This window comes from Schistocerca nitens, chromosome 12 (assembly GCF_023898315.1).
Source record: "Schistocerca nitens isolate TAMUIC-IGC-003100 chromosome 12, iqSchNite1.1, whole genome shotgun sequence".
NCBI lineage: Eukaryota > Metazoa > Arthropoda > Insecta > Orthoptera > Acrididae > Schistocerca > Schistocerca nitens.
In genome coordinates, this window is record NC_064625.1 from 105,589,497 (window position 1) to 105,614,951 (window position 25,455).

General features: G+C 38.3%; 1 protein-coding gene across 1 annotated transcript; it reads right to left on the reverse strand.

Moving 5' to 3' along the window:
* Positions 1-634: 634 nt before the first annotated feature.
* LOC126215391 (ATP synthase subunit beta, mitochondrial) lies at positions 635-6,919 on the reverse strand. The gene is made up of 11 exons (XM_049942098.1): positions 6,762-6,919; positions 5,666-5,851; positions 5,290-5,424; positions 4,468-4,629; positions 4,071-4,255; positions 3,831-3,989; positions 2,903-3,025; positions 2,515-2,727; positions 1,779-1,958; positions 1,559-1,682; positions 635-960 (listed from the first exon to the last, which is right to left on the reverse strand). The coding sequence occupies exons 1-10, from the start codon at positions 6,874-6,876 to the stop codon at positions 1,566-1,568; spliced, it is 1,575 nt and encodes a 524-aa protein (XP_049798055.1). The 5' UTR covers positions 6,877-6,919; the 3' UTR covers positions 635-960; positions 1,559-1,565.
* Positions 6,920-25,455: the final 18,536 nt, after the last annotated feature.

The window sequence follows — 25,455 nt, forward strand, 5'->3', positions numbered from 1 at the left end:
TTTTTTTTTTTTTGTTCTTTCCTTTTCTGCAACTCTGATTTCCCTCAACCTTCGTATCTCTTACTTCCAGAACTTTGAAACTAACTGAACTGTGCATTCCCCAGCATATAAAGTTTTTATAGGCAGCAGTGTAATCTTTTTTGGGTTAAAATAAGGCTAGATTGCTATATTTTATTAATGACCAGTTTTGACTTCATGTCTAAGTCATCTTCAGAATGATCATTTGGCTGCTGCTGGAAGTTCCTGATGCTCATGCAGCAATGCAGCCATAAGCTGCTGGAGCAGTTTACAACTGAGTTGACATACGAGCTTCAGAGGAGCCACCAACAGAAAAAAATGGTGCCGATTCTGAAGGTTACTTCTACATGAAGTCAAAATCCATCATTAATAAAGTTTCATTGCAACCTAGACAGCTGTTTTAACCCACCTGTAACACTACTTTGGACCATGTTGTCCAACTTTAAATATTTTTTATCACTCATCCAAATTCAAGACTACACCTGCTACCAAAATCTAATTTTGTATGCTTCAGTAATTCTACTATCGATAAGAATGGAGCAAACAGCTTAATTTTATAACATAGCCAAGTGCACTACAAACTAATCTTTCTGGCTGAACAATATTACAAACCAAATTTTAAGCAAGTTATTTATTAACTGATACAGTTATTCTATGAAAACAGCTGTAATGTTCAACAAGTACAAATACTGAACCATACCATTTTATAGTCTTTTTCATCAATGTTTACAACATAAATATATACATACACAGACTACAAAATGGGCAAACCGGAATTTTTCTTCTTCAGCTGACTAGCCAAAATGCACTGATAAATTACTTCTAACAGCAGCATGGAGTGATGCATCACAACAGGGTAATGGACACATTACATAAAAAATCAGATAGTCACAAACTGGACAATCCACAGTTGTTCGATTCTTCTTACACATCACGAATCACCTGGCAACAAATTACACAGAATATGTAAGGCATTTTGAAAGTATCCTTAAATCCTAACATATGAATGTAACAGCACTGCAGGTCAAAGACTGCACTTTCATGGATCACATTTTTGTAACCAATCATCCGGCATTTATAATTTTTCTAGCTAAAAAAGTATGTTTAGCATGCAGCCAACATCTGACAATACTCCTTGTATTTACCAAATGCAACTCAGGCAATGGTACTGAAAACTTGTCACTTCACTATGGAAAATCAATCACCAAGTCATTTTAATCAACGTATCTAATCACAATATTTGTTAAAACCCCACTACAAATGCTTTGAAAACCATGAAAAATATGTAACAAAAATGCAGTGATTACTATCACCTAATATGAAAGCTTAAATTACCTGCCTTTCTGAAAACAATTAGATCTGGAAACACCAGTTAACACTGATGTAATATCACTAACATAAAACACTTCAACCATGTGAAAACAGGAAAGTTTGCAGGGTTGTATGTTTTGGGCAGCTATTTCCATGAATCCAAATGGGAGCCATAAATGTGGAACCTTTATTGATAACAAAATGCATACAATAATTTAGTGACACGTACTATTTAACTACGACGATTCTGCAAGCTTCTCAGCCTTCTGAACAACCTCTTCGATGGGCCCCACCATATAGAATGCTACCTCAGGTAAGTGGTCATATTCACCATTCAAGATCTGCTTGAAACCCTGCAACATGCGAAATACAAAGAGTAAGCTTATGATAATTGTGAATTTTTATCACCAAATCTTCGGGTCACATATGTTTCTAAAAGTCTGAATTACCTTGATGGTTTCCTCAAGAGGAACGAGTTTTCCTGCATGGCCAGTGAAGACCTCAGCCACCTGGAAAGGTTGCGACAGGAACCTTTGGATTTTCCTGGCTCGAGCCACAGTCAGTTTGTCCTCCTCAGACAACTCATCCATACCCAGGATAGCAATAATATCTTGCAGAGATTTGTAGTCCTAAGAAATTAAACCATTCGTTACTTGCACACTAAAGGAAAAAAACTGGTCTTAAGTCTACAAAATGCCAAATTATGCAGACTTGCTACAAGCTCTGCAGATTTGCATCTGCAATCTTCGACTACAGTACATTGTAGGCTAGCTAGGCACAAATTGATGAACCTGCACATTTTGTAACGTGTCACAGATGTAAAATAAGTATTATGAACTGCTTAGTTTGATAACTTTTGTTGTTATCCACATCAATGAGGACTACCGCTTAAAAGCTGCAAAGTAATTATAGCATTTTTGGTTGTAAGTGTGTGATATGGATAATTTTATTACACATTTCAGAACTTTCAAGGTCCTCATGTGGGTCTATGGGACAATGTGTCTTAACAGACTCATTACACTGAATCACAAAAGTCTTCCAAATGATTACCAAGTATAGTTTGAATTTCCAATGAGACTACATTCCAATGACTCAAGATTTCGAATAAAACAGAAGGGTGATCTACATTAATTACTTTGCACTGTTTGCACTAGTAAACTGGAATACTATTTCTAAAATATTAACCTGCAATATCTTTTGTACTCCTCGAGCAACATTGTAGTGCTCCTGCCCAATGATGTTAGGGTCCATAATTCTGGAGGTGGAGTCCAAGGGATCCACAGCAGGATAGATACCCAGCTCAGCAATAGCACGCGACAATACAGTCGTGGCATCCAAGTGAGCAAATGTGGTAGCAGGAGCAGGGTCAGTCAAGTCATCAGCTGGCACATAGATGGCCTGAAAATCAAAGTGCCAGATGAAATCTTTGAACTAGCCTTTATTTTGAAATTGAGCAATGGGTTATGCATTGACTCAAAGAATTTTTTTCATCACTTCTATATTATGTTGCAAATTATAACAGAAAGCAAATATAAAAAATATTTACGAAGAATGAGCCTTTAGGGAGACATACCTGTACTGATGTAATTGACCCCTTCTTTGTGGTTGTGATTCTTTCCTGCATGGTACCCATGTCAGTGGCCAGTGTGGGCTGGTAACCTACAGCAGAGGGGATACGACCCAACAGGGCAGATACCTGGAGAGAAACACATTGTTTAAGATACAGTATATTATTACAAGTAGCTAATAATTCACATCAATTTCTAGAAGATCCAACTGAATCAGATAGGCACATCTGAGATGCTTCTATTTCAACAACAGCAGCATCAAACTGTGATAAACAGAATTACACACTGAACTAGTTTGGAATACAAGTATCCCATAAACCAAGTTTACAGTGGTAGCTATCAACAAGAGTAAGTGGTTTACAATGTCAAGAGTACACAAAATTTTCACATTTCATTCCAGATAGCAATGAATTATTTGATACATACTCCATATAATTTCTGCTTCCGAAACATTCACCTCGTGTGTTCTAAATACAAGCTAATTTGTGTTTCATTAATGCACCCAAACATCAACTTTAAGGAAATTATTGAAACAAATGGGATTAAGTGCTCTGTGTGAAATGCCATCAATTTCTATCACTGAATGTTTCAAAGTGGCAGAAAATATTCCCTCACTACTCACTGCACATTAATGTTCAACCTATATTGCTTTCCTACTATTTCTGTGACTACTGATAAGGGATGATTTAAGGTATGTTACATACACTGTTTTTCGAATTTCTGTGAGCACACCAGCCTCAATGTAGTTAAGACTGATGAAGATTTACGTCTATACCTTATTTTTATCACCCAAATAATTTTTACTTCATGAATCAAAGTCTGGCTTTACAACAAATAAGAAAATTCATGGTCTTCAAAACTATTATGGCACAAATACAGTTTATGTTGTCTATGGAACATTTTACTACAGAAGATAACATTTAAGATTCTTACCTCTGATCCGGCCTGGGTGAATCTGAAGATGTTGTCAATGAAAAGTAGCACGTCCTGTCCCTCCTGGTCTCTGAAGTATTCTGCCACAGTCAGTCCAGTCAGCGCAACTCTAGCACGGGCACCAGGTGGTTCATTCATTTGCCCATACACCAGTGCTACCTGCCAGAGAAACAAAATTGAATGACGCCCAGCATCAGAAAAAATGCTTCAGGTGGTTAAAGCTGTACAGGTGTATTTTACCTTTGAGGTCTTGTCCTTCAGTGAGATGACACCAGACTCAATCATTTCATGATACAAGTCGTTACCCTCACGCGTTCGTTCGCCAACACCGGCAAACACTGAGTAACCACCATGGGCCTTGGCAACATTATTGATCAGTTCCATAATCAACACAGTTTTGCCTACACCAGCACCACCAAAAAGACCTAAACACAGTATATGAATTAAGTCCATTTCATCCAGGAAAACTCAACTGCTACAATCAGTTTCTTTAGTCTAAGCTGTAAAATTATTTAACAACACTTTGCAAATGAAATAAGGATTAAAGTGTAAACTACAATTCTAAACACTTAACTCTTTGGTCCTAGCTTTCTTGAACAAGACAGCAACATTATGGCTATTACTAAGTCTTACTTACCAATCTTTCCACCCTTTGCATATGGAGCAAGTAGGTCCACCACTTTGATGCCAGTAACCAGAATCTCTTGTTCCACACTCATGTCCACAAATTCAGGGGCATCAGCATGGATGGCAGCATACTTGTCAGTGCTTATGGGCCCCCTTTCATCGATGGGTTCTCCTACAATTCCGCAAGTATTTAGTAAAATTTCACATTTCTTACTTCTCAGGAATATCCTTGATCACTTTCTATTATCAATGTTAACACAAAATATAAGTAATTACCATCAAAAAATTAACTGTACTCAGAATTAAGTTCTCATCAAACCTACCAAACATTGTTTTCAATATTTAAGCATTGCCTCATACAGATTTTCAAACTCTTACAGAATCAAAAATAAAAATTTAATAACCTCATCCGTCACAAAAATTACAGATATTTAGCAGTAAATGTTTCCAAAGTTTCTTTAAAAATTACCATTCAAGGATATTAAGTTGTTGCCATCTTCTGCACCCGAAGTTATGATTACTCAGTCACCTTGACAGGGCATAAGATGTATGTGCTTAAAACAGAATGACCACTTGCAGTCATACTAATAACTGCAGTAAGTTTATTGTTACATGCTACATGAACAGCTTAGTTCACTGGGAAGTATTTTTAAAATGGCACCAATCAGTGACAAGGCATAACTGAACTTTGCACTATTCCCTTTATTCTCATGCATATGCTACAATGGTGTCAATTTTAGTCTTCTACAATGACATGCCAAAAGTGTGACTTAGGAAGGGGTCAGGTGAATTAACCACATGAAATATCAATTTCAATATTTAGAAAACTTACCAATGACATTGATAATTCGGCCCAAGGTTTCTGCACCTACAGGAATACGGATGGGGGAACCTGAGTCCAGCACAGCCTGGCCTCTCACAAGACCCTCAGTACCATCCATGGCAATTGTTCGTACTGTGTTCTCACCTGTTTCAGATGAAAACATTTGTAACAATACATTACAACAGCACATGTCAAAGCTACATCTACATCAAACATGCCTTCCAATTCATTACAATAAAAGTTAGCACAAAGAAATTGCATATATCTTATCAGCTGATGCCTACAGACAGAGTTCACAGAAGTCAAGTAGTCACAGCCTGTGACATTTCAATGACAACAAATTTTACTCTACAAGTGATGTTAAACACTGTTTCTAATAACATACCAAGATGCTGTGCCACCTCCAGCACCAGCCTTGGTGTTCTGTTCTGCACTTCCAGGGCATTGAGGATGGGTGGCAGACTGTCTTCAAACTGTACATCCACAACGGCTCCGATTACCGCCACTACCTTCCCTTGAGCACCTGCAGATTTTGCTTTGGGCTGAGTTGCTGCCCATCGGCGCTGCTGGCCTGTGGAAAATTTCCTTTTATTTATTGTGGGACACACAATGTGAAAATAATGGCAAAGTATGGTGAATTAAATTTACAGCATGTAATGAATTAAGAGACTGATTATCTTTATGAACAGGTTTCTACATGTTTACATAAATACTGAACCCTCCCCCTGAAATGGGGCATATACAACTTTTTGTGTAAGCTTAAATACAGGTCTCAACTGGTCAGTTTTATCCACAAAAATTCTAAAAAATATACTTCCGAAAATCCGTCAGATATCTACATGTGATTCATAAATCTCTATCACGTTCAGAAAGGCTGCGGTCCTTGAAACTGCTGCTTCAGTTCGAATACTTTCTCATACTAAGATAATTACTCGAAAAAAAAATCGCCTTTAGCGTGTTTCACTGCCGAAAGTACTGTCGTAAAGGTGTTTTTCTTTCGTTAAAACACCACAGTCACTACCCACCAATAAAAACCTTTTCCGTCGATGGAGACAAGTTCCTTTCGCGGAACGTAAGTACGAAATAGTGCTTGTGAACACGATAAAAATCCATGACAAAACAAAAAACTTCACTTCAGTTTAATTTTCCGCTCTACTGCGACCACTGTCCGTGGTGGTCAATGAAGAAAAAAAAACTGGCTTTCACGTAATTAAGCTACAAAAAGACCCGGTACATATTGACTCACTGCAAATAAGACAAGTGATTTGCTTCCAAAATTACAAATCGACATTGACGCAAAGTGAAAAACTTACAAATATAGACTCTCAATCGTCAAAATAACTTAAGGAAAGAATCACATATTTCGACACACACTTAGAAGTGCCCGTTACCCGCAAGGTACTCCCATTACCGCACAGCCTAAAATTACACTCATTCAGTAACGAACTTCAAGCACGATTGAACACCAAAACTTTACTTACTATTCGTAGATAAAGCTGATAATGCATTAACGGAATCGTTTTGAAGTTTATTTGCAAGGAAAGAGGGTTTAAAACCCTTGAGTAAGCCAGCAGTCGCTCTCACTACGCTCGCCATCTTGAGACAGAGCCCATCCGAGAGGAAGGGACAAGTGGATTGATCGCGGAAGCAAGGGCGTAGGGTCAAACGTGATGGGCAACAGTCTTTCGCATTTCATTACAGTTCAACCTGCTTCTTTTAAACACAGAATTGTAAACTATAAACAAAAACATCATTTCATATCATCTACTGATTATGAATAAATACAATTTACGATTTTAACAAATATGCGCTTGAACCTCATTGTATTACGTAACAGATGAAGTATCGATTTTTAAGTACAATCAAATCTTTGTAATCCAAAATTGGAATTTCTGCGGTGAAATGCGAATAGATTCACACGACTTATATTCTTTCAATAGTTAAGTTCTCTATGATGTGACATATACTCATATTAAGGAACTTCTGCAACCACCTTTTTGGGCCTTCGATATCTTTCGATTTTGAAAGCTGTATTTTTTTTTAATTTATACTACGTCGGCAGGACAGGAAGGAGTAGGTTAAAACCCAAACTAATATCTATTTCCATTTCAAATTACTTGAAAACAAAAAGTGATTATGTCTGGACAAGACAGTTTCCTTTTTATACATCGACAATAATGTAATCACTTAGTGCAGAGGTGATGATTACTAGGCTTTCTATCATTGAAACGATCGACTTTGCAGAATATTCGTATCCCTTATGAGTAAAAGACGTTGTACGTCCAACTAATCTATTGATTGAAAAATAATACAACCGCTGGTGTCATTGACCCAATTTTCTTCTTTAACTGAATTACAGTTTCCACTGACGAACTACTAGATCTTCCCCTTTTCCTCTGTCCACTCTTATTATTTTTCTGAAGACAAGCAGACTTTTAAGTCCTATTGGCTGAGCTGATCTGATTTCTCACTTTGCAACCTGTACAGTCCTTCTGTATAGCAGCCAAACATTGATTACAGTATGATCAAGTAAGCGAAATGCGAGTTCTAAATACCAATTTTTTGATCAGATCTTGATGCGATACAATGCTATCAGCGAGTCCAATTGATCGACCCCCCCCCCCCCCCAATGCTCTGATTGTAATAGCGAACAATACTGGGGCATTCAACATTTATTTTTCTTTCTTTGTACGGTCACTTGTTTCTACTGCTGATGTTGAATGAACACAAGCAAAAGTACTGAGTAAATGAACAGCTTTGTAATCGTGACTTTTAATTCACTAAAAGTAGTGCCATCTATTTTAGATCAATGTTCATCATCACTCCCTGGACCCTTCTTTTTCGTCTCTTTGTCAGAAGTGAACGTACAACCTTTAAGTTGATGAAGTATCACTGTTCCTAAAGACTTAACACCCGCTTTTCTAGTTCAACAATTAACCAAACTCCCATGAACCACTTATCAAAATACATTTTCTATGTACCACAGTAGCCAAGTGAAGAACATTTCCATTCACACCTATATCAGGTAAAGAAGGGTTATGCTCTCCTTTCCTTCAATATATCTCTAAACTACGTGCAATTCTATTTGAATCACAGGAGACAAATGCTTTGTAACCTCTTTTCAGGTTTATTTTTCACGTTATTCTTCAAACTTTGTTTCTCCTTGAAAGGAATCATCTATTAGTCCACAGACAACGTTTCAGTCATAGGGATATTTCGAAAATTTTCAAACAGTGGATTCAGCATGCGACTAATCTTATACAAATTGTCAACTGGATCTATATTATCACTGAAAAAGACTCCTAATTTTAGCTGCTCCCACCTTCCGTGGCTCATTATGTCATCAACAGTTTGAACCCGAGCAGTGGTTCTCCAATATGTTTGAGACGATGAAAATCCATTAATGGGCATATACGGACAACAGCCAAAAAGTTGTTCAATTTCATTTTTATTAGTATTTTTGGTTTCGAAACGGATTTCCCTATTGCATATAAGTTGGTCTGATACACAGCATTTTCCACAATTTTATTGTCTGTCAACTGCATGAAATAGGTAATGGGTAGACTCGTTTATTCTGGTGCACAAGGGAGAGAAAGAACTCTCCCATAGTTGAATAGAACCAATAACACGATTGGTAGCACTTATACAGTCGAAACTGACTTGAACTTCATTACTAAAGTTCTCATTATCTCTTTCATTATTCACAAGTATACCATTATCAGTGTCCTCTGCACTATCATCACCACTCTCCGCTATAATTATGTTTATATAGCGATTTTTTACTATTCCAGTATTGTACCCACTATTTGAAGCTAAGACAGTCTTCTTATTCATATCCATAAATAGGCCTAACATCTTATTCTTCACCTTCTTCCTACAGAGAAATAAAATCTGATATGACTTTGGAGACACAGTGAGCAGTAGAGGGTTAAAAGAAGTTCTTATCATCGGCTGTGCAGGAAATAGAACTTATGTACTTCATTTTTACTATCTTCATCATAGGTGATAGACACAGATAAAGGTTATATTGCGCTGCATGCATCTAACTTCGTTCATCCTTTGAAACTGTATATAGCTAAAAATCAATAGTGTCACTTTTCGAGTAAAAAAGTTTCACTCTAAATTAGGTTACTGCGCCCGTAGGCCACTTGACCTCATAAATCCTTTGAGATGTTCCTTTATGGCTTTAATTCATTTGTTAGGAAATTTACATTCGATGGCCCAACTTCATCAAGCACTTTGTCCATTGTTTCTTTGATGCTAGCTATTTTGGGTAATACTATTGATACAAGTTCAGATGCAATTGTAACACTCATGCTATCTGAATGCTTTGGATGTAATGTTAATTTATCTTGTGCATTCTACTGGATTGTTAAAATGGTAACAGAGCAATATGATTCATTTTTCTTTTTCTGATCTGTTGTTAGTCCTCATACATTCAAGCCCAATGCATTCTGTGTCAATATTTTAGCTTTATGCTGGTGATACAGAACAAAGATTTAAGGGCCAGTTGTACACTCTCAGGATATATACAGGGCTGGTTAGCTGAGGAACAGGCTAACCACTGGTCAACTCAGAGTGAATGGTGTACATCGCCATTTTATTCCTTGGTTAGTTATTTCCTGAACAGCGTTCATGTCGAGTTAAGTTGGTAATAACTGAAGAGCACTCTGAATATTTTTGCGTACGTCATTTCATATTTAAGTTGTTGTCATCTGCAGAAATAGTGTGTCAGAAATGAGTGATAAACGTTCCAGATCGCAATACTTTTCGCTTGTGGATACCTTGGGGCTGGTAGATACTATGAATGAATCCCAGAGGGATACAAGAGTGAACAATATTTTATGTTATACATCTGGTTGAGTGAACTAGAGACTTTAGTGTGCTGTCAAAATTTTTGTTACATTAAACAATCATAATAAGCCATTAGTTTCAGAAAATGGTATTTCACACAAGTACAATATAAGATATTTCAATTTAAGTTCAGTTTGACAGAAAGAACACTGACAATAACTTGATATTCAAGGAAATTTCAAGACATAGCATTTAAGGCACTCCTTTCACATGCTATTATACAAATATGCAGATAACTAGATTCCTGTTCTGTTCTTATAGCATACAGATACAGCTATTATTTTATGATAAATATTGGTGGGCTTATGTGGATAATACAAATGACAGAGAAACAAGAGCTACATTCTATAGCTGGGGATGCATCACTTTAAAAAAATCTTACTTACCTCTTAGTCATACAGTGTTAAATTTAGCGTGGGTAAGAACAAATAGTTCACTGGCTTCACTGAGTAGGTGGGAGCTAACCTTCTTGTTCTGAAGCATTAATGGGTCTGTAATCCTACTATTTTCAATAAAAGGTGGAAAGTTATTTCGACACTGCTATGGTGTTTACACAAAGGGGCATTCCCAATAGAAAATAGAATGGAACAATCTTATCCGCTATTCATGAGATTGGGACATCACTGTTTTGTCAAAACGTTTTGCAACATAAAAATCGATGTTTTGCCAAAAAGCAGAAAAAGCTGTTATGCAAATTGTACACATAATTGGTATGGTTTTCGATTTGGTTAAGTCTATTATGGCACTGTCTTCTAAATAATACGAAATAGTCCTTTTCGCTACTGCAGCAATTTTAACGCACGTCAGTTAAACAAGACTATTCTTTGTTCGAATCGTCATTTTAATCTGCCTGATTTACATAAATAAAATGATGGTACTGTCTTCTACATGAAACGAAATAGTCCTTTTCGCTACTGCAGCAATTTTAACACACGTCAGTTAAACAAGACTATTCTTTGTTCGAATCGTCGTTTTAATGTGCCTGATTTACATAAATAAAATGATGGAATTCAGGAGGTACTGAAATCGAATGCATATTACTACAGATAAACAGTATTATTTAAGAAAACAGAGAAATAGTCTCAACTGTCTATGGTCTAGTTTCTCACGTAAAAGATTGATAAGACGAAGTCTGGCTTCCTTTGATAAGCAAAATCTGGATATGAATTCGGAATTGGCATCGTCACTCTTTCTTTTCCTCCCTCATTCTCATAAACGGTTCAGCCAAAATCTTGTCATTGCTGGCTGCATCTGTCACTATACCTGTCATCTTGAAAACGTATTCCTTGGTTAAGCTCGCTAACTGGCGAGAAATCACCGGTTAAGTTATCCCGAGTTTATTCTCCATTTAGGCGTTATTCCGAGTTTGTACAACGCTTTTCTCGTGCTATTCCGAGAATAGAGCTTAACTGGCTGCTAACTAGAGATTGTACAACTGGCCTAAATCCTACAACCAGTAGCATACTGTAACCACGAAATTTGTAGCTGTCTCAGGGTTAGATTACAATAAATTAGTTTTTGTTTTTTATTGTGCTGCATTGTATTTTATTGATCCAAGGAATCAATACTTATTGTTCCACAGGTCCATCAAGGACAATGTCATGCAACAAGAATACATAATACAACATATCTACCTAAAAAGATATATGTTAATTTTGACCGTTCCCAAGTAAAAAGAGCCTCATGGCAGTATAGATGTTGAGTCTCTCAAGGGTCAGTTCTTGGACCAATTCTCTTCATTCTTTATATCAATAATCTAGCAGAAAAGTAACTAACAGAACCACAGTACCGTTTGCAGATGACACAAATATCCTTATTAAGATACATCCACATGATACCTTCTTTCAGTCCAACTTTTGCATGTACTCACATTTCCAACAGTGCAAGCATGCTTATATATTTGTGTGCACATAATTTCTTTGAATTGGAGGACATTCATTACAGTACATAGCTTTCTGGGTCAGATGGGGACCTAATTTGCTGTTTAGCAAAGGACCAGCAAAAGTGGTTGACAAGTGTCTCGTAGTGTAGTGTGTTGCAGTTATGCTTAGGACAACTTATGTACAATAATTCCGTTGTCTCTGAAGAAAGCATGCTGAAATTTGGAGATAAATACAGACAAGACATCATACAGAACACCACTTCTAATGATTATTTCAATCAAAATTTGAGATGTGATGCTCTGAGCTTGAAGTAATAGATAAAAAGTCTCTGATCATATTACTGTACAAAATCAGATAAGACTAAAAGTAAGAAAAAAGAGAAAAAGATACAAATTTATGAAAAGCGAATATGAAAACCGTTGAGGAATATTCATTTTTGGCAGCTCAATAGCATAACAATGGAAGGAGCCAGACATCTGAAAAAAAGAAAAATGGGAGAGGTGAAGCACCTCATTAAACTTCTAGAAACTGAAATGAAGGATAATGATGACATAAAAAATACAAAATTGGAAAATTATAATGTCAGATCCTGTGATGTACATAGGGTGCATTGCAGTGCTCAAAACATCAGCAGTTTAATTATAACCACTGGGTACAATGAGTTGCAAAAGATAGCTCTTAGGCTACTGTAATACGTGTAGTACTCATGATGCACAGTAAGTTTTATGTGATAGTTATGCAATTCGTTATTGTTAATCATGTAATATCAAATGATAGCATAAAAAGGTTATCTGTGGAGTAGAACAAAATGGCCACTAGTAAATCCCTTAGGTTCCTCTTAAACTGAACTATATTTGTAGTTAAACTATTTATGGCTGTTAGCAAGCTATTGAAAATTTGTGTTCCTGAGTAACAGACCAAAACAAATGGTTCTAAATCTTCATGTAGATTATTCTTATGCAGATACTGATTCCATAAACTGAGCTGTTTGTTTGAGAAAGAAATATATTATTTGTGACGAAGTTTATTAACGTATATACAGGGCAATTCACGAAGATATGCAAATATTTCACTGCGTTATTCTACAAGTAAAACTAAAGAAAAAAGTTCATATAAACATAGGTCCGCAAATGTTTAGTTATGGAGTTTCGGCTAATAAAAGATTTTGCCTGAAATGTAGCAACTTCGCTAATATGAAGTCATCACAAAACTGTAGAAGGTTTAAAGTAAAGCACGATTTCCATTTATTAGTTCTTATTGGCCTGGTGAATCTAATGACAGACATGTACCTGCAGTAGTTTTCCAGGACATCCAGAGAAGCAAAGATTATTATACAAGTAAATTTATTTACTTTCCATTAAGAATGTAGAAACTTTTATATCATTGTTGGCAAACATTAGTGAGTTGTTTCAGTCGTTTCCTAACCTTGAAACGAGTTAGTTTTCTGTATTGTTGAGTGAAAGAATACAATAACAACAGTGTATTTAACTGGAACAACATAGTAACTGATGTAGTTTGTAGATTATTTATGAAGTAGGGATGGCACTCAGATTTACGACAGAGGAATACGCCGATATGGTGTTTATTTATGGCAAATGTGAGGGTAACAAACTGGGACAAATTGTTAATAATTTAAAATTTTGTGAAATTACTTCTTTGCTTCTCTGGATGTTCTGGAAAACTACTGCAGATACACGTCTGGGACATGTTTTATTCGATTCACCAGATCAGTAACGATAAAATAAACGGAAATCGTGCTTTACATTAACCTCGTACGCTTTTGTGATGGCTTCATATTAGCAAAGTTGCTAAATTTCAGGCAATAGTATTTTATTAGCCATAACTCCTTAAATAAGTGTTTGCGGACATATGTTTATATGAACCTTTATCTTAAGTTTTACTTGAAGAATAATATGTTAAAATCTTTGCATATATATGTGAAATATATATATATATATATATATATATATATATATATATATATATATATATATATATAAGGAAGCAATTAAACATGATTATTACTTGATATTGTGGAATAAAGGGCAATCTATACAGGCCGTCAAATCACACTACCATCACGTCAGGGTATATTCACACTGTCTGTCATGTCGCATCACATTAGTTCACTTTCCCAGTATTGAACGGTGAATGTGAGATTATTAGTTACAGAAAGTCGGAGTACAGTATTGGAATTTAGGAACTAACAATGATAAAGTTTATTAAGGGCCAAAGCAAACTTCATAACCTATATTCTTGATCAATATTGTGTGGGGAAGTGCTCAGAAGCGAAACAAGATATCAAAACATTGGCATTTATTTGCTGGCGAAAATATATACATAAAAATATACCAAACAGTATTTAGAAGCGAGCAGAGCTTGTTTATCTTACCCATTATGCTTTTTGCTTTCTTCTGTACACCATAACTTCGCAAATCGCTGTATTTTCTCCTGTATTAGAGATGTCTTTTTCGCTTAAGATATTATTTAATGAAATTTATGTTCTCATTTATATATAGTTTGAGTGTCAACTGAACTAAACAATTTTTCACTTTCAGATATCCGACCTCGCGTGTTGAAGAACGCTCAATGAAACAAAATATACAAGTCGTCCTGGAACACTTGCTGTCTGCGATGAAAACAAAGCATAATAATGTAATAAAGATTAAAAAAACCACAGAAGCACGAAATCCGCTACTAGAACATGCGTGAAGGTGCCGAAAATAGGTTAACTTCAAATGTTAACAGATGACGACACCATCAAAACTTCCTTCCTGTGAAACCTTAACATGATGTGATGTGACCATCCACTGATGACATGTGCGAATGCCGCCATTTGAAATGCATTGTGGACTGGTATGGCATGACGTGATCAAGTTCCACATATATTACACTGAAGCACTCTCTGAAACCTCTTCCCACACATCAGTAAAAGGTATACAACTATACTAAAAAGTCGGAAACATAAGGGAGAAGCAGTAATGTTGAAAATAATACTTGTGCACATCATAAAAGTCGCCTTTTGTCTGCTGTGACTTAGTGCAAACCACTCCATTATATACTCTCACATGCTGGCTATGTTTGAGATGGCCTCTTCTAGCTGCCTCTCGTGAATAACAGAAAATAACTGTGTACTCTGTGTGTCTTGAATTATTTCATATGTGGCTTAGGGTTAAAGGGAAAATTGCATTTGCTAATTTGATAAGGTCTCTTGTATCTTAAGGTTTCATTTGGTAATATTTCATAAACTGCTCTACGTCTTTTACATCGTTCATAGGTACAACATGAATTCACATATTTATATGTTTGAATCTGAGGGATCTTACCATGCATGACTCGAAATATCACACAAATAAAACTCCTTGGCAGTGACATTAGTTAGCTCTTCTGCAGATGCATCTCCACCTATCTGATATGTGTGACTTGAGCCACTCTCAGGTCACTAAAGACAATTGCATTGGCGAATCTATTCATAGTCCAATGCGACTAGTTGGCTCGGCCTTGTGGGAAGACTCTTGGTTTTCTATCTGTGTTGCAGACAGTCCATAGGATCCGATTCACCATCGACCTCAGATTGAACATTCCCACACATCCCATCAGGACTTCTGTGGAGCACTGATGTGTTCAGGTCCTCAACCTACTGTCCTTCCAACAGGAACATCTGACAACATGGTTCATGATCATCGATTGCATACTATACAGCTATGGAAAGTGAAAGATGCTTCCAAAATCATCGATTACTAAGCAACATCGGGGATCATGCCCACATTATTAGTGTCATCATACAAGTGCCTCCGGCTGAAAGCAAATTTGAAAGTACGAAGGCAGCATTGCTCTGCAAAGCCTCCAGAACAACAGCTATGACAAATAATTTATGAGGAAAGGCTGGGCAGCAGGACACTGTCCCAGATGTGGAGACTTCTACATGAATCGATCGGCCTATCACGCCAGACAGTACACTCTAGACGCTCTGGTTAATTTAATTACCACCTAAGATACAGTTGGCCTTGCCGCAGTGGATACACTGGTTCCCGTGAGATCACCGAAGTTAAGCGCTGTCAGTAGTGGCCGGCACTTAGATGGGTGACCATCCAGGCCACCATGCGCTGTTGCCATTTTTCAGGGTGCACTCAGCCTCGTGATGCCAATTGAGGAGCAACTCGACCGAATAGTAGCGGCTCCGGTCAAAGAAAACCATCTTAACGGGAGAGCGGTGTGCTGTCCAAACGCCCCTCCTATCCGCATCCTCACCTGAGGATGACACGGCGGTTGGGTGGTCCCGATGGGCCACTTGTGGCTGAAGACAGAGTGCTGAGTGCTAAGATACAGTTGACGGTAATTTCGCATAAATACAATATGCGAGAAAACAAATTATTACTGGCTAACAGACTTTACACAGTCCTACAGCGAAGACAATACTAGGATACAATTACAACAATGAATACTGCCAGCAAATTCTTGACGCTGGCCGCTGCCACTAGGAGATACCAAGACCAGGGTGATTAAGTACACTCACGAGACAAACATCACAAGAGACTGACTGGGGAGCAGTGACTTTTGGCTGGTTGCTATACCACACCCATGTCTGACAATAAGAAGCTAGTCAGCTTGCAGCAGGTAGGGGATGCCGCCATGGCTGTGTTGGTTTCTCTCACGCCTTGGCGAGCAGGCACGCAACTACTGCATGCTGTGCAACCACCCAATTGCAAGTGGCGGTCTGCAACAGACATTCCAGATCGCAGCGTGCCACAAATCTGTCTATAGCTCAAGCATATGGGTCAGACCAGTTTTGTCCCACCTACAAGTGACAATAGTTGAATGAACGAGTTAGAGAATGCGACAAATGAATACTTCCTTATAGATATTGGCTCTGACATGAGCGCCATATCCATATCCAAGCAACCTCCAAAAATGGAACACACGATGCCTGTCAGTCAACAAATGACACATGTATCTACCTAGTTTGATACTGAAGAAATTTACATGGTAGTTTGTGGTCACAGACGATCACGAAACCGTCTTGGGTGCAGATTTTCTGCTTCGATTTCACCTCTCCTCTGAACTAAGGCCGCAGCAACTAAAGGGTGCAGAGAACATCATGATGGATTATCCATCTTGAGTCAATGCACTGCCAGTTAACATCAACTAAAAAGATCTCATCACAGCTCAACAAAATGATCTGGAAACCTGCAAACTTCTATACTGCTTGACTGGATTGAAACTGGAACAGTGCACCTACACTGTTCCTCCATGCAAGTCTGGTGAGATGTATCAGAACACTGGTTCCGCTAACTACGATGAAGCCTGTCTTCTATAGCTTTCACTGACTGTTGCATCCAGGAGTACACGCTACCATTAACCTTGTTACAGGCTGATTTGTATGGCCTGATGTGAAGCAAAACCACAAACTGTGGACGCAAATCTGCATGGCTCGTGAGCACTGCAAAACTAGTCGAGAAACACATCCTAACCATGGGCAATACGAAATACCGAAAGGTCAGTTACAACATGTCAACCTCGAGCTGGTCAGTTCGTCCCCGGATTCAAAAGGTTGCTGGTATATTCTTTCCACAAACGATCACTGGGTGGAAGTGACACGCTCGCTGGACATAAAGGCGGAAACGATGGAGACGATAGTCCTATAATTGCCAAGGGTCCGTCACTACCGATCAGGACCACCAATTCGAGCCTGAATTGTTCTGTGACCTACATAACTTTTCCAGCAACTAGTGCAGACGCACCTCAGTCTATTATGTACAGCAGCAACAGGTCTGTGCAACGCTTGCATCAAACGCTCTAGGCAGCACGTTTTGCCACTCGGGCTAGTGGACAACTCCTACTGGGTGTTCGTTCTGCATTCAAAGAAGGCATCCAAGTTTCATTAGCAGAGATTTTATATGGTGAGCCACTCAACATACGAGCAGGTTTCATCTCTCCAGTACAACCACTGGCAACTACAGAGTTCCCACGTCAAGTCAGAGGGTGAAACATATTATCTGAATAAGAATACCACCACCCCAAACCCATGGCTTACCAAAAAAGCTCGAGCAGACTGCAGGTATGTTATGTTACAAGACAATTCACCTACATCTACATACATACTCCTCAGGACAAGTGTTGAATGGGACCTTGTACTAAGATTAGTAGTTTCCTTTCCTGCTACACTCACAAATAGATTGACGGAAAACGACGTTCAATATGACTCGATAAGATCCCTAATTTCTCTTATCTTCGTGGTCTTTAAGCGAAATGACGATTATCTAAAGTTTTCGGAATAGTGTTCCTCAGAAACAACGTCCTTAGGCGACATGTAAGTTGGCGGCAGTAGAATTGTTTTGCAGTCAGCTTCAAATGCCGTTTCTCTAAATTTTCTCCGTAATGTTCCTGGAATAGAACGTCACCTTTCCTTCAGGGATTCCCATTTGAGTTCTCAAAGCATCTCAACAATATTTGTGTATTGATCAAACCTACCTGTAACCTATCTAGCAGTCTGTCTCTGAATTCTTTCGATGTTATTCACTAATCACACTCGATGAGGACCTCAGACACTCGAGCAGTATTCAAGAATGGATCATGTTAGTGTTCTACATACAGCCTCCTATATGCAGAACAAGACTTTCCTGAAATACTCTCAATAAACTGAAGTCGACCATTCTCCTTCACTACTACAATCCTTACTTGTTCCTTCCATTTCACATTGCATTGCATATTTAATCCACCTTACTGTGTCAAGCAGGTCATTTAGTTTTTCCGTGTTCGAGCATTCCGAATTTGTTATTCCTACTAATCTGCATTAATTTACATTTTTCTACATTTAGAGCTGGCTGCCATTCATCACACCAGCAGAATTTTTTTTCTAAATATTGTATCCTTCTACCATCATTCAACGATGACACCCTCCCATGCACTAAATCATCATCAGCAAACAGCCACAGATTGCTGCTCACTCTGGCTGTCAGGTCATTTATGTATATAGAGAATAGTGGCGGTCCTATCACAGTTCCCTGGAGCAATCCTGATGATATCCTTGTTTCTGATGACGATCAGACTGGCACTGCAGCCACCACATTCTGGACTGCACCATGTATTGATTTGGGGAGATAGTATATTGGACATACTACTGCATGCAAAGCCGACCATGTCTCCATGCCTGGCTTTTGTGAGGTATACCCAGCACAGTCAATGTAAGTATTGCACAAACAGAAGACAATACGCAAGAAGAGACAGATGACAATGAACCACCTCATTAGTCAGTGCCTCAAGCGACCCTTCTGGTGCTGCAACTCGAGAGCTTTAACACTGATCACCAATCTCACAACAGCTGTACCCGACAGCCTCTCCCCTACCTTAACCAGCAGCACCTGGACTAAAGGAGACTTCTTTGACCAGCCATGGCACCCCTGGTCACATGCAGCTGCAGTTAGGACCTTCAAAGGCCTCTTCCTGGAAGTGCTCCGTACTACAAGAGGGGGCAGAGGTGGTTTCTGTAGGGATCTCACTACTGATTATGCAAAATATCACACAAATAAGTTTTTGGCAGCATTATTAGTTAGTCCTAGCATTTGGAGGAATATCTTTGTGACTCAAGCCATCCATAGTTCACTGTGTATGATTGTATTGTATGCACACAATCTTTCCCTAAGATACTTTGTCAGTAATGATTTTATGTTAATCTCACTTTCTAGTATCCAGCTTCATTCTGCAAGCATTCTGCACTGGAATTTCTACAGATCTTCAGGGAAAATACATCTAGTCTCAGTCGCTAATTGCTAAATACACTTACAGATCCTACAGTGACAATTTCAGGTAACAATCACCATATATGATATGTAAACGCAACTAGTCCAGTGCTGGTTTGAGACCCATGTGATACTAGCCGCCGCTGGAGTCGCCAAACTGAGAGGAGCTCCAGAAATACCAACTTTGTCGATTTCTTACAGCACATACAACAATTAGTAGAGGTTGCTTGGGGCGCTAACCTGAGAGTGGCACCAGGTTGCAAGATTTATTTACAGTGCATATCAAATTAATAGCGAGAACTCTCACAGATGAAAGTGTACAAGGGAAGAACGAAGTGGCTGCCATATGATACGTAGCTTGTGTGGAAATATATTCTCTAATAGGACCTGGTCAAGTTCAAGTACCTGATCGACTGAAGGACTGATTTACTTAAGGCATAATAACTATTAGAACAAGGTTTTCCTAGATCTTTTGTAATTCTGCAGTGGGCCCCAATTTCAGCTGTACATGATCATCCTGGTTCAGGAACTCCAGGAAGATACTCAAATGAATCTATACAGTCCCGGAGACCTTTTCAAGTACTGAACATCCATATAGGCGCGCGCGTGCACACACACACACACACACACACACACACACACACACACACACACAGATTGAAGTGACAAATGAAAATTTGTACCATGGCTAGGATTTGAACCCAAGTCTCCTGCTCACTAGGCAGATGCGCTAACCACTATGCCACCCTGGCACAGTGGCTTTGCACCACTGCACCAACTACATTAACATGCCTCCCTCCTCAATCCATATTCCCACCCACGCCTTAGCCTGCTTGGGATTCTCTCTAAACTAGAGCTGGAACAGCAACTCAGCTACGAACGAAAAGTGATTAGTGCATGTGCCTAGTGGGTAGGAGACTTGGATTCGAATACCAACCTTGGTACAAATGCATATATACATCAAGGAAAATAATTTGGTGCAGATATGCATTTAATAAAAATGATACATTGTAAAGTGACTACCAGTATAATGTAACAAGTGATGATGTCATTTTCACTTATCAGGTGCTATAAAGAGACAGTTACCTTTCCTGTTCGGCAAATATTACGGGTCCATCATGTTTTTTTTACAGAAATCTTCTAGCTCAGGGTTACACATAAGTTGTAACTTTAACATTTCACATATATTTCTCCTGTAATCAGTAGGTTATACAGAGTAATTGAGCTTACCTCGTTTATTAACGCCGCTTTTTCTTTTCTTTTCTTTTTTGCCTTCCTTTTGAGGGGGATGTCTAGAGCGTCTCTCTGTAGCATTCAGCATAAATCATTCCACACAGCAGTAGTCCATCATGCTGTGTACCACTGTTCCATGAGAGCAATGTCCTGGTGGAACTGCTCGCCTTGGTCATCACTGAAGGCACCACAGTTCCTAGGGAACACATACAGGTGGGATAATGGAAGTACCCCTACAGGGGCATGTTGCAGCCAATGACCTTATAAGCATGAATAAGTTCGTTCACAAGGTTCCTGTAATATTCAGTTGTCTTGTGAGCGAAGAACAATGTTAGCACATTACGAAAACAATGCCACACATGCAGCTGATCAGGTGTTAGAGTGGACTCAACGTGTCTCTCAACAGCCGCTGTGTCTATAGACTAATGAATATCCCATTTGTGATCTTCTATGTGCTGTGCCGCGGAAACTCCCTACACAAATTCTGAAATGTCTTTTTTTTTCCTGTGCATAGCCTTAACCAAAGTCGTTATTAGTCCTACCTTGATGTCTATTGGTTGGAGAACAATTTTGTTCGATTTCACTAGAGGTTCTTCTGCAATGTTTTTGATCCAGACACCAGAGTCATTCACTGTGTGCAGTGTTTTTCTCTTGCGCACTCACACAGGTAGCAACAAAAAACTTCATGCAATCTACCTTTAAATGCCAACAGCGTTGCAAGAATTTTAAAACATCCACATTCGTCCACTTCATGCTTATTGTAATTAACACAGTTTACAAAGTATTTCAACATGGTATAACATTCTGCAACTGAGGCAACATATGCGACAGGGATGGATGGCCTTTCATTACTATTGTGTAACAGTACTGCCCTCAGGCTTCTTTTTCACCTGTCTATAAAGATACTCTACTCGCCTGGTTTGTATGTAATGTTCAGGTCTTCCAACAAACTGTCAATGTCATTGCAGAATTTAATGTCGTCTTCATTACCGAACTGACACTCAAGTTTTATCTGACACTCCCAAAACACAGACACACGTAATGAGTGAGCAAGGAGATTCCACTGCTGCAGTCATGAGGCTAAGAGTTCAGCTTTTTTCTTTGGAAGATAAAAATTCCTAATCATATCACTGAATTCACACTGTGCAAACTTGTACGGTTCTCCAAATGACAATGTTGGTGTAGATGTAGGGTCAGTGTCACTGTTGGAAGATTGTACTTGCCAGTTCAGCATCATTGGTGTCACTGCTCAATAGTGGTACATGTGGGTAGAAGAAACCAATTGAACAATTGTTGTTAAATCTGAGCCACGAGTGGCAAGAGTCTTCAACACATTCACATTTAAAGCAAAAGTAATTACATTTACAAAAATATTCGTCTATTAGAAAGTCGAGTGAAGTGCAAGAAAGGGCGAAACATAAGACTCTATTAAATAAAGTGTCATGGAAACTGCCTACAATATTGATAATAACGACAGAAATATATATGTTTCTCATGTATGTATTTACATTCTAGTACTTTCTGGGGAGTGAGCTTCAAATACACATATTCAAAAGAATTTCTTCATGAATAACTTGTAACTTATTTCATTTAATCAGAATGGTTCCGCTGTTTTCACGTGTATTTAACGGCACTTCATGTGTCTTGACAGGTGGAAGGCGAATATATAACAATCATTTCGTTATTCAAGTAGGAAATAACTAAAAACAAACATTATCCTCACGACGCATGTTAATGTTGTCTTTCGTTACAGAGAGCGTCATGACTGTGTGTATTAGAATGTGAAGACACGATGCACCATGAAGTGAGTTGTCTGATAAAGGCATAGATTCTTTTGGTTTATGGCAGGTATGGCCATCATGTCAGACCAAAGCTGTCAAGGGGAAGTTCGAAATCTTCTCAGTTTAAGCATTAAATATGTTCACAACGCAATAACATAACAGTGCGTCCATTGTTTGGCATAAAGTGAGGAGAGAGATGGAGATTAATGTATAACGTCCTGTTGACAATGAGGTCATTAGAGACGGAGCACAAGCTTGGATTAGGGAAGCAAGGGGTAGGAAATTGGCCATGTCCTTTCAAAGGAACTTTCCTGGCATTTACTTGAACCAATTTAGGGAGATCACGGAAACTCAAAATCTGGATGGCTAGATGCAGGTGTTAACGGTCGTCCTCCTGAATCTTGAGTCCAGTGTGCTAATCACTGCGCCACCTTGCTCAGTCTTGGCATAAAGTAACGCCATATTAGGCTATTCTGGACTACATAGTTGTCTAATTATGTAAAGGCCTTTCATCCACTTTGTGTCGATTATCGTTGGTCATTAAATTTTCAATTTTTATTTTGTACAGAAACGAAAGTATCTATACTTAATATATTTAGATGTGGTGAACACAAATATCTAGGTTAAAACTGTCTCCTAGCTCAGGGTTAGAAGTAAACAAGGTGTTAACGTTTCACAGTCGCATTTATGGGACATTATAAACCTACATACAAATGCATTGTGACAACGGTTTCTTTGTCATAAATGAGTGATGTGGACACTTCCAGTACAATTTAGCAACACTTCTTTAAACCATGATTAATGTGCCTACCATCCAGTCACATGAAAATTAAGGATGTAGAAACTGGAGGTCATTTTAATTGTCATTTGTCATAGCTTTGTGCTCTTGTACTGCGTTAGTTCACTTGTCACTGGAACGAATGTCATGGCTATTGGCAGTGACTGTATGTGAGGTGAAGTGTTGAAATTGAGGAACTGTGTTATTACGAGTGTGTACACTTTTTGGAGTGAACACACAAATCATGCATCATATTGCTATTTTTGTATGGCTTCTCCCTTGAGGGAGTCAATACCAAGAGGAAGAGGAACATTCAAACCCTGACATCCTATCTGTCATTTGCCCTGTGACGATTTATTATTGCAACTCTGTGGTTTTCCCTTAAGCTACAGGTGTGGTGGCTTATTTGCTACATTAAGTAATGTAGCTATTACATTCACTGATATGGCTGGAAGTGTAGCGAATAAAACTGCACATCATTGGGTAGATATATGAGTATTTCTGCAAAAGGGTATGTCTTCTAGATATTACTAGTACTTTCTAGTCATAAACGAAAACGACATTATTCAGTAAATATCTGTACATTACAAGAGAATCGTAAATAAACTGCCCTGTAATGTACCATTTCATAACTCCCAGTGTACTTAGCAAATTAAATGAAGACAAATGTGGAGTCAGTTTTAGTTATTGTCAATTTTTAACGCACTACATACACCCCATATTGTACAAAATATGTTACAAATCGATATAAACGTTAGTATTCGCACTCACCCAATATCGTATTCAGAATTGTCGCTTGCTGACCGCTTGGGGCACTGCTATAGTTGTGGGTAAGGAAAACGAGACCATGTGTCGTGACTGTTACGTTAAACTACAGTATCACTGTGTAGTGACGTGAAGTTCGTTCGAGTAAAGATGTAATGACCGATTACAGATGTTTCTACTGCACATGAGCATCATCACAATATGTCGGTGTTATTAGAATTCGTATTCTGTGGAGTTTGTTGTTTGATCGTTTGCTGGGCTACTTGACAACGCAAAAAATTTCCTTCAAGGTCATTTTGTATTTCATCATTTCAAAACTAAAGTGCCACATTTGGTAGTTAATGTATTATAATTTGCATACTAAGAGAACACCACGTTTAGTGGCAGTGACAAGTCGAAACAAAAACGAATTTTCCCTAAATTTTTTTCTTCTTTTTGGTTCTGCTAATCATTTGCCAAAAAGGTATGCACATCTTGATCTGCACAATAGGTGTATTAATATATGACAGATGTCATGAAAGATGGCAGTGACTTGGTACTTGGTGTGATGATTAATTTGTACAAGTATGTACGTGGAGCAAAGATTTGACATAATTATGTGAAATACAAGAATTCTTTATTGCATTTTCACATTTTCCCTCTCTGTCTCTCACCCGCCAGCCGCTGTGAACGAGCGGTTCTAGGTGCTTCAGTCCATAACCGCGCTGCTGCTGCGGTCGCAGGTTCAAATTCTGCCTTGGGCATGGATGTGTGTGGTGTCCTTAGGTTAGTTAGGTAGTTCTAGGCTAGGGGACTGATGACCTCAGATTTTAAGTCCCATAGTGCTTAGAGCTATTTGAACCATTTTGTCTCTCCCCCCAACCCCATCCTTACATACACACAGGCAGCAAATAAAATATTGACATAGTTAGAGACCTAGGAATGGAGAATCTTGACGATTTTTGCCAGTTATCAACATTGATACTGGCAAGTTATCAGTCATGGGAATTTAAACACTTTCAAAAAGGTTTTAAACTTAAGTTTGAAGTAGCACACTAAAAGAGAAAAAACAAATATTTTTTGTATGAGATAATTACAAATTAACAATTTTCTGACTTTCTTCGTTTACTTGTACTACCAACCTTTCTTCTACCTGAATATCA

Coding starts and splice junctions, on each gene's coding strand:
- LOC126215391 (XM_049942098.1), bottom strand. CDS start 6,876: ATGGCGAGCGTAGTGAGAGCGACTGCTGGCTTACTCAAGGGTTTTAAA. Junction 1,959..2,514: donor GAGTACAAAAGATATTGCAG/GTTAATATTTTA, acceptor TTAATTTCTTAG/GACTACAAATCTCTGCAAGA. Junction 1,683..1,778: donor CTCTTGAGGAAACCATCAAG/GTAATTCAGACT, acceptor CGCATGTTGCAG/GGTTTCAAGCAGATCTTGAA.